This window comes from Salvelinus fontinalis, chromosome 11 (genome assembly GCF_029448725.1).
Source record: "Salvelinus fontinalis isolate EN_2023a chromosome 11, ASM2944872v1, whole genome shotgun sequence".
Taxonomy (NCBI): Eukaryota; Metazoa; Chordata; class Actinopteri; order Salmoniformes; family Salmonidae; genus Salvelinus; species Salvelinus fontinalis.
The window spans coordinates 27,150,157-27,161,140 of record NC_074675.1 but is presented as its reverse complement, the minus strand read 5'-3'; the positions used below and the strand labels follow the sequence as shown (position 1 = coordinate 27,161,140).

General features: G+C 40.7%; 1 protein-coding gene across 1 annotated transcript; it reads right to left on the bottom strand.

The window, feature by feature from the left end:
- Positions 1 to 4,689: 4,689 nt before the first annotated feature.
- LOC129864809 (natural killer cell receptor 2B4-like) lies at positions 4,690 to 9,239 on the bottom strand. The gene is made up of 7 exons (XM_055937095.1): positions 8,745 to 9,239; positions 6,895 to 7,197; positions 6,376 to 6,645; positions 6,095 to 6,202; positions 5,832 to 5,890; positions 5,670 to 5,747; positions 4,690 to 5,540 (listed from the first exon to the last, which is right to left on the bottom strand). The coding sequence occupies exons 1-7, from the start codon at positions 8,815 to 8,817 to the stop codon at positions 5,466 to 5,468; spliced, it is 966 nt and encodes a 321-aa protein (XP_055793070.1). The 5' UTR covers positions 8,818 to 9,239; the 3' UTR covers positions 4,690 to 5,465.
- Between the last annotated feature and the right edge of the window lie 1,745 nt (positions 9,240 to 10,984).

Here is a 10,984-nt window from a genome sequence, read left to right as displayed (position 1 = left end):
ACACTGATGCCTTTTGCAACCATGTACCTATGTGAGTGTGGATTCTCGGCCCTTACTAGCATGAAAAATATAGCCACAGACTGTGTGTGGGAAACGATTTAAAACTGAGACTCTCTCCAATACAACTGTCACGATCGTCTAAGTGAGAAAGAGAGGAGGACCAAAACGCAGCTTGATGTGAATCCATTCTTCTATTTATTAATAAACTATACAAACTAAACAAAATAACAAACGACCGTGACGCTAATGAAACCGAGTGCAGACATGCAACATCAACTAACATAGACAATAACCCACGAAATACCCAAGGAATATGGCTACCTAAATGGTTCCCAATCAGAGACAACGATAAACAGCTGCCTCTAACTGAGAACAAATCTAGGCACCCATAGACCTACTTAACACCTAGAATAGAAAACACCCATATACATACAAAACCCCTAGACAAGAACACGTTTGGGAACCACTGGTGTAGACCAATTAGGGGTTCCAATCTCTCCAAAAGAATGTGGTGATCGATGATGTCAAAAGCAGCACTAAGGTCTAGGAGCACGAGAACAGATGCAGAGCCTTGGTCTGACACCATTAAAATGTCATTTACCACCTTCACGAGTGCAGTCTGAGTGCTATGATGGGGTCTAAAACCAGACTGAAGGATTTCGTATACTTTATATTTCTTCAAGAAGGCAGTGAGTAGCTGCGCCACAGCTTTTCCTAAAATGTTTGAGTGGAATGGGAGACTCGATATAGGCTGATCGTTTTTTACATTTTCAGGGTCAAGGTTTGGCTTTTTCAAGAGAGGCTTTATCACTGCCACTTTTAGTGAGTTTTGTACACATCCAATGGATAGGGCGCCATTTATTATCGTCAACATAGGAGGGCCAATCACCGGAAGAAGGTCTTTCAGTAGTTTAGTTGGGATAGGGTCCAGTATGAAGCTTCAGGATTTAGAGGCCATGGCTATTTTAATAAATGTGTCAAGATAGGATTAAAAAACTTGATTGTCTCTATTGATCCTAGGTCCTGGCAGTTCTGTGCAGACTCAGGACAACTGCGCTTTGGAGAAATACGCAGATTCAAAGAGGAGGCCGTAACATCCTTTCTAATGATTATGATCTTTTCATCGAAGAAGTTCATGAATTCATCACTGCTGAAGTGAAAACCATCCTCTCTTGTTGAATGCTGCTTTCTAGTTAGTTTTGCGACAGTACTGAAAATACATTCTGGATTGTTCTTATTCTCCTCAATTAGGTTGGAAAAATAGGATGATCGAGCAGCAGTGAGGGCTCTTCGATATTGCACGGTACTGTCTTTCCAAGGTAGTCGGAAGACGTTTTGTGGAACGCCATTTCCGTTCCAATTTTCTGGAAGCTTGCTTCAGGGCTCGGGTATTTTCTGTATACCAGGGAAGCAATTATTATTATTTTTTTTATTTTTTCGGGATGCGACTACGTCTAGGGTATTACGCAAGTTTAAATTTAGATCCTCAGTTAGGTGGTTAACGGATATTTGTATTCCGACGTCCTTGGGTAGGTGAAGGGAGTCTGGAAGGGCATCTAGGAATCTTGTGGTTGTCAGAGAATTTATAGCACAGCTTTTGATGATCCTTGGTTGGGGTCTGAGCAGATTATTTGTTGTGATTGCAAATGTAATAAGATGGTGGTCTGATTGTCTAGGATTATTTAGACTCACAATATTTATTCCACAGGACAAAACTAGATCCAGGGTATGCGTGGAGCCGGCACAGGTGGCACCGGACTGATGACATGCTCTTCAAAACGCCTGCACTGCAGCATACTCCTAGCCAACACCTCTCTCCAATATCTCTCCTCAAACAGCTCCATCGACTCTCAGACGGTCTCTGGCTCTCTCCTCGGCCGACCGCCACTTGTCTCCCCCCCCCACCCCACCGAGGACCCCGGCGTCGTCGCTGTCCTCCTTTACTCCTTGGCGACTCCCGCCAAGGAACGGTCTCGCATCCACCTAGTATCTCTTCTGATGACCAAGTCTCCTTCACCTCCTGGGCACGCTGCTTGGTCCTGTAATGGTGGGATATTCTGTCACGACCGTCGTATGAATAATTAGACCAAGGCGCAGCATGAGTAGAGTTCCACATTTTAATAATAGTGAAACTTCCAAAACAACAAAGATATAATGATCGTGAAATACGTAGCGCACATAGGCACTCACACAAAACAATATCCCACATCGCAGATGGGAAAAAGGACACACTAAGTATGATCCCCAATTAGAGGTAACGATTATCAGCTGTCTCTAATTGGGAACCATACACACACCAACAACACCCCCCTAGTCACGCCCTGACCTAAAACACCATAGAGAACCCAGAGGGCTCTCTATGGTCAGGGCGTGACAGTTAGTCGTTCAACTTATTTCACACTTTAATGTTATGGCTGTTCTAGTTTATATGATTTAGGCAGTCTCAGTAATTAATCTTCCCTAGCCCAACAGTCATTCTGAATGCAGGTGGCGTGTTATTAAAAGCTCCAATTGTTGGATATCCTAACTCTGTCGGGATTTCAATAGGAATTAAACATCACTTTGCAAGCCAACATAATGTGACTTGCAGGCTTGATGTGGCCTGTAAACCAGGAGTTTCAGACCAGTGTGTTAGGGTGTAACTATGCACTCAAAGGCTTTAACCTGTTTGGGCTGAAGGGGTAGTGTTGAGTAGCCAGATAAAAGGTGCCCATTTCAAACGGCCTCGTACTCAATTCTTGCTCGTACAATATGCATATTATTATTACTATTGGATAGAAAACACTCTCTAGTTTCTAAAACCGTTTGAATTATATCTGTGAGTCAAACAGAACTCATTTGGCACAAACTTCCTGACCAGGAAGTGGAAAGTCTGAAATCGAGGCTCTGTCTACTTCCTGCCTATAAATGGGCATGATACGTAAGAGTATACGTGCACTTCATAGACCTTCCCCTGGATGTCAAGAGGCGGTGAGAGAAGAAATGTAGTGTTTATCTTGGTCTGAAGTGGAAAACAAGCTCTTTGTATGACGTGTACGCCCATTTCCTGTTTTCTGGAGAGCGCGAAGGGGGACCTGGATTTGCCTTCTGTTTAGCCGCCGTTATAGGCGACTAAATCAAAGCCGAATATCTCCGGCTTTGATTTTATTTGATACAAGTGACCATATCATCGTAAAGTATGTTTTTTCAATATAGTTTCATCAGATTATTGAACATTTTTCGGGAGTTTTGCCGTGTTCCGTTCTCTTCCGTTTGTTGACATGGAGAGCTTCGAGCCACTTGGCTAGTGTGCTTGCTAAATCGAGAGGGAAAATGGATGTTCTAAATCCAAACAACGATTGTTCTTGACAAAGGACACCTTGTCCAACATTCTGATGGAAGATCAGCAAAAGTAAGAAACATTTTATGATGCTATTTCATATATCTGTCGTACATGTGAACTAGTCGCCGACGGCCAACGTTTGGGTACTCTAGCTATACCGAAGCTGCATATCGTAATGAAGTTATTTTTTAGAATTCTAACACTGCGATTTCATTAAGAACTAATGGATCTATCATTTCCTATACAACATGTATTTTTTAGTTATGTTTATGAATAGCTATTTGGTCAGAATATGTGTGTTAGAAAAAGTGTCCGAAAAATATCGTTGCTGTTTAGACGTTGTGGAAAAAGTAGCTACGATAGCAACATGTATAACCACTGATTTCAGCTCTAAATATGCACATTTTCGAACAAAACATAAGTGTAACCTGAACCTGATGTTATAGGACTGTCATCTGATGAAGAATATCAAGGTTAGTCAAAAATTATATATCTTTTACTGGTTTGTTACGATCGCTAACTTTTACTGCTGGGAAATGGCTTGTCTTTCTGGCTATTGTGGTAAGCTAATATAACGCTATATTGTGTTTTCGCTGTAAAACACTTAATAAATCGGAAATATTGGCTGGAATCACAAGATGCCTGTCTTTCATTTGCTGTACACTACGTATTTTTCAGAAATGTTTTATGATGAGTAATTAGGTATTTCACGTTGGTGTCTGTAATTATTATGGCTGCTTTCGGTGAAATTTCTGATTGTAGCTGCAATGTAAACTATGATTTATACCTGAAATATGCACATTTTTCGAACAAAAAATTGATTTATTGTATAACATGTTATAAGACTGTCATCTGATGAAGTTGTTTGTTGGTTAGTTAGGTTGGTTCTTGGTTAGTTTGGTTGGTTTTGTGCATGCTACCTGTGCTGTGAAAAATGTCTGTCCTTTTTTGTATTTGGTTGTGAGCTAACATAAATATACGTGCTGTTTTCGCTGTAAAACATTTTAAAAATCGGACATGTTGGCTGGATTCACAAGATGTGTACCTTTCATTTGCTGTATTGGACTTGTTAATGTGTGAAAGTTAAATATTTTAAAAAATATATATTTTGAATTTTGCGCTTTGCACTTGGACGGGCTGTTGTCATAAGTGTACCGGCACCGCCCTGCAGCCATAAGAAGTTTTAAGATATATGTACTGTGTGTCATAATGAGTTTAATTGTAAAGACAACATATTCACTTAGGCACTCACTCTGTGAAGGCTAGAGTACTCAAAACCATTCAATACAACAATCATGTCTCTGTCGCAAACAAATACAGTCATGAGTGTTTAATTACAATTCACTCTAAATGCAAGGCACTCAACGTTTTATTTTTTATTTTTTATTTCACCTTTATTTAACCAGGTAGGCTAGTTGAGAACAAGTTCTCATTTGCAACTGCGACCTGGCCAAGATAAAGCATAGCAGTGTGAACAGACAACAACACAGAGTTACACATGGAGTAAACAATAAACAAGTCAATAACATAGTAGGGGGAAAAAACGTACGCAAAAAGGTAGAAACATTTTTATTCTGTGAACGGCATATTTTTGGGAATTAATTAAATTCCATCTGGTTATTGGGACAGACATGTATGCCATTTTGGACATGTGGACAAATCAAATAAGAACAACTACAGTCCACATGTAACAAAGACTCTCCATCATATACTCTCTGATTACAACCTCATTGATGCCTGGAGAGCACATAATCCTGATGCAAAAGAGTACACTTTCTATTCACAGGCATAAATCAACCTCACTAATCAATGTCACACTATTATCTACAACTATTTTCTTTAATCAAGAAAGATACATAGGAGCTTGTCTGATCAAAACACCTACTAGTGCCAGTGACACATTTCAGAATCTCCTAATTGTAACTAGGCCTTCAAAGAAAGGCATAAGGCCTTATGATGTATGACTGTATATATGATAATTAATAAAGGGAGAAGATTACAATCGTGAAAAAGAAAGCAAATAGTGCAGTTTGTGATGAAATGAAACAGTAACATCTAGGCCTATCTACAGAATGTACACGTAGAGGATGCAGGGGGTTCCATATCTATGGAAGGCCCAGCCTATGACCACATCCTCTTCAGCTCACAATACTTCCTGGAAGGGAGACTGGGGGCCTTCTGGGCGTCCAAATGTGATCTTGTCATACAGAGTCTGCGGCTACATGTGACAGACAGTCAAGAAGAAACTGTTTCAGCATCAAGAAAGGTATAGACTATTCTCAAAGTAGACTACATAGTCTTCCATTCAATCACAGACATTTTAACATTATGACCATTTATATCTTACCTTGTTCAATCTTGGGATAACCAGATTATTGACAGTTTCATAGATGGATATTGGGTTTACCTGACTGTTTGATCTTGTCTGGAATCAAAATACAGCCCATTACAATACAGTACATACAGCTTCCACACACTCAGATACATCATAACGGCAATGCATACTTACATCTCTACTTCTTGTGTTGATCATAACATCAGCATATATTGTGTTGTCAGTTAAATCTTCTGTGTTTTATAAGAACAAAATATCAACCAATCAGATACATTCCATACAGGATATCAACAAACATACCCAGGAATTAATGAGGGGTCTCACTCTTTTTCTAATTTCTAGCAAATCCCCCCCAAAATCCTATCAGCTGAAGAATACTTCTAGAACCAACAGAAATGTAAATGTAAGTATAGTGGAGGCCCCTGAGCTGTACATACCTGGGTTACTTCGGCCCCTGCAGTAGCACACTGCCACAGCTACAGTGAGGATCAGCACCACAGCACCTCCCACTGATACTCCGATATAGATGGTATACCACGGCAGTCCTGTCACATATTGTTCAACACACATGATTGGACTATACAATATGATAAAGACTAAATGGCTCTATATCATATACCTCCAATGTAATCACATGCATTACATATTATATTTGACAACATAAGCGTATAAGCAGAGTGAAAAGTGTATAGAAGGGATTATTATGATATCTAGGTACCTGGGGTGGTTGTGTCATTTCTACACTTTACTGTTGCAGAGGCAGTTTTCCAACTGACCAGGTTGGAGGCGTTGCACTTTACACTGATGTTTCTCTCTGCTGGTGAGAGAGAGAAGTGAATCTGCTGGGTGTCCCCGTAGATCTCATTGTCTCTCTCCCAGGTGTAGGTAATGTTGGGGTAGCAGGACACGTTGCACACCAGCCGTACCGTACAGGAGTGGTTGGCCAATAGCTTGATGTCTGTCTGGATCGCCACCTTGGATATAGGTTCTGACCAACCAGGAGAGAGATAGAGACTCATAATGAGTCTTCTAAATGAATCCTACCATAGCCATACAACCAGAAGAAAGATCATTGAGGATTAAACTTGAAAATGTGATTGAAATGTAACAAAGCATGGTGAGTAAGGTCAGTGTAAAACCCCAAATTCAGTTTTAGTGTAAAGACCATCAGCTGTGGTCATGTATAAAAATAGGAATGATATCAACACAGGATGCAAAAATGGTGATAACAGCCTACCGTGGACCTTCAGAGTGATGGTCTTACTGTCAATCTGACTTTTGTCCCCTTCGCCTGTAAGTAGAAAATCCCCTGAGTCTTGCAGTGTCAGTTCTCTGACTGTTAAACTGAAGTTTTTGGTGTTCATCTTTAGTCTCCCCTCGAACTGGGATCCAGGTGAATATACAACTTCTGAGTAGAATTCTGCAATATCCTTTCCCATATACTTCCACACCAAGGATTTGAAATGTCCATTCTCTAAGCCTGCCAGCAGCTCCACAGAGTCCCCCACTCTTTTGTTGATGATCAGAGGAACACCCACACCTGAAAACACACAAATACACACGTTATTCTGACATCAATCAATGGTTGGACACTATGTTACAATGATCTTATTACTGTGTAATTATTAATGTAAGTAAGATGTAGCAAGTACTTTAATTACTCATTGTTACACTGTAATAACACTTGTTACAGTGTGCATACATGAATAATTACACAATAATACACTGCAATGCAAAGTCCTACCTAATCAATAATAGATAATAATGGATTAGATTTACATAGCCAATTTCCAGGTTTCATTTATACTGTACATGACACTTTACATATTTTAACTTTATATCTTTATGTATCTGAGTGTGTGGGTCCTATTTTACGTCTTTAAAGTCCACTCCTCCCCCACATTCAGTAGAACAGGATGAGATGACAGGAAAAGAGAAGTGGGGGTGGATCTGATAACCCCTCCTCAGCTCACAAGTACAAATACCACTGTGTTTACTGTGTAATTATTCACCAGAAATGCATCATATACTGCATGGGCAACATTATAAATACATATCAGTCTGAAGTAATGAATTATATACCCTTAAACGAAAAAACATCTGTCATGAATTAAGACAAAATAAAGTTACAACTCAATGAGGTGTGGTATTTAGGGCATAACTGCAGTTATCCTAGTCCTGCAGTGTATCTTATTATGTAATAAAAACAATCATTTGATACAGTCCCCTATCACCTTAAATTTAATGAATGACAGCCATTAGGCACAGGGTGTTAAGATCTGTTGCGTTCTAGAAGCAATTGTTAGGTTCTTAGACACTAGAGAAGCTTAAACAAGTTGAATTCTTCCCAAAGGGTCAACACAGCTGTAGTCAGACAAAGACATGTTCCCACCATCACAAGTATATATACTCCATCACAAGTATATATACTCCACAAGTATATATACTCCTCCTTCTCTCCAATCCTTACATCTAATGGTTCGACAGTAAGAGGGTAATAGGATAATAATCAATTTTTTCTCCCTTCAGTGGATCTGACCTGACCTCCTGACCTCAACCCCTCCTTCGCCTAATCCACAGATGTCAATCTGCTTCCCCAATAACAATCCTGTGACCTCCTCCCGTCCACCCAACACATTCCAAAGCCATCTGTCCTTCTACGGAGACCCATTACCTTCTGACATAAAACCCAGTCTCTTTCACTCCTTTATACACTATGCGTCTGATCTATCATGTCTTTAATATCTCAATGTTCAAAGTTCACCCCGAATCCAACACAATGCAACAGCTGCTGACCCAACCACACCATTGGCACTCATTCAAAACTGCAGAATCACTTCATCATGATATGTTCCTGAATATAGGTATTATGTAGGTTTTATCAAACAGGAGTAAAGCAAACGATTCTAAATACCCAACCAATCACTGATGGCTAGGCATTCTACAGTAAATACACACCGTTGCAAAGACAAACAAGGAAGTTAGAGAAAGCTAACGGTTTTACTAACTTTATAATTCAAGAAAGCCCATGCAATAGATTCAAAGCACGAACAGGATAATATATAGATACTTTTTTACAAAACTTACCATAGTGGAGGTTGGAGAATAGGATAAGTAGTATTCCCTGTTTGGAGAAGCAGGAGAAGGGACCACCAGACATCTCTGTAAGGATTTGACTGTTTCCTCAGACTGTATGTCCTTATCTATCACTGTCACTGGTAGCTAGCAGTTGACTAACCGATACACACAGAGAAGGAATTGTAGAGTAGAGAAAGAGCCGACTTCCTTATGATGAGGGCTGCTGTTCTATAAAATAATTCCTGTTTGTTAGCTGAAAAGGAGGTCACATTCTATAGTTGCTCTCTGAAAATACCCCTTCACTCAGCTTGAGAGTTAGAAGATGAGGCGTGGGTGTGTTTGGGGTCTGTCACTGTGTTGATCAGTCTGATGGTGGTGGAGCATGTGTTTCCTAGCTGCTACTGGTTGTGTGGTTCATGGTCTTGGTGTTTCACAGATACCGGTAACTTGTTACTTTATGAGCAGACCACTCAAAGTTGCAGAGAAAGAGAAAGGAGGTAGATAGAGGGCTCGGGGGAAGAGAGAGAGAGAGAGAACAAAAGAGAATGAAAGAGAGAGAGTGGGGGGGGGTTAGAGAGAGTGAGCGAGAGAGAGCAAAAATATCAAAGCAGTCTGTGGGCATCTTCATCTAGGCTTCATATGCCTGCAGAAGTGTTTGTGTAGCGTGGTTTGTTCTGCGTTGTCTACTTTTAATTAGGACGCTGCCACAACTGAAGGTCTGCTAGTTGAATTATTTTTATTTGCCCTGCACACGAAGAGACAACACACATTATGTTAACCCTTGGCGCAGTCCTAGCTCTCAGGCACCTTGCTAGCCGAAGGTCAGGCAAAAGAGAGCGTCAAAAGGAAATAACATGTGCTGCGTGCACACATTCAATGCACAACAGCACACTATACAATACAATACAAGTAAAATGATACAGAACATAATTCGAACAAAATAAAATACATAACGGCACTTTACTTTAGCTCTTGGCGCAGTCCTAGCTCTCAGGCACCTGCGCAAGCACATGGACATTCACTCAAACACTGTCCCAAGTACTCACAAGTTCCAATAGATACCCTAGTTAGCGAGCTTTGTGAAACTTGTTAACATAAATCTTTATGTGGTTCATAAATCTTTACGTGGTGCATAATCTAGGGGAACAACATCACACTGCTACATTCCCCCCACTGTTTTACACTAGATTATAGGCACAAACCAAAACACATTACCTCGAAGGTAACAAAGCAAAGAAAGAAAGAAAACATTTCACACCCACAGGGCGACAGAGTAACCCAGTGTAGTCCCTTAATTCTAGACCCACAAATGGCCGATCAGCTGAAAAGCTATCCTACAAAGGATTAGGAAAAATAAGGGGTAGCTAATCCCTTATTCAACCATATACGAAAAATACCATATACATTTTATGGCGATGGACTACACACAATGTTACATGAATTGTCAAATATATTAGACAAACCCACAAATCATTCTAAGACGCGCTTAGATTACTACATATATAAACAATAAAAAAAGGTAGGCAATATCCTACCATCACTGAGAAACCAAGAACTGTTTCATTTCCTGTTTGGATTAGCCTATCCACTGGCTTAATAAGTCTACCCCGTCTAGTCCGAACACCATCACCCAAAAACCGAGCAGGAATGTCAGACAGCACTAACCCTGCTCAGAGGTCTAACCTCAGGATGGGGAGTACTACAGATCCGCATATGCGGAGCCAGCACACTTTCAGTTACCGACTCAACACTAGTGGTGTCAGACGACTGTTCAGAATCCTGGTAGAATGTCACAGACCACACTGACGAAGCATCTTCAACCAAGGTAACATCATCTGTCACCGCATCATCCACACTGAATGGAGTTTCGCAATCAGAACTCTTGTAGAATTCGGGGATATCTCTCTGGTCCACTTCTGCTGAGTACACATTTCACTTAAGGGGACTTCATACGGTTGTTCCACCTCACTTCCATCAGCTGGGACTTCACCATCCTCTTGGAGTATGCTCCCAGAAGACTCAGGAAGGCCTGATACCCAGTGGACAGTTCTGGCATCACTCCCATCCATTTGGCTGGACTCTGCAGACATCTCAGAGATCACCTCACCACTCGATAGAGATCCGTGACCCTCAGGTTCCTCCCACGAAGGCAAAGGCAGAAAGCTGACTGGCATAATCAGGTTCCTATGCACAGTTTTGATGCGTCCAGTGGTAGGGTGTTGGATACGATATGTGTTCAGTGAGCTGTT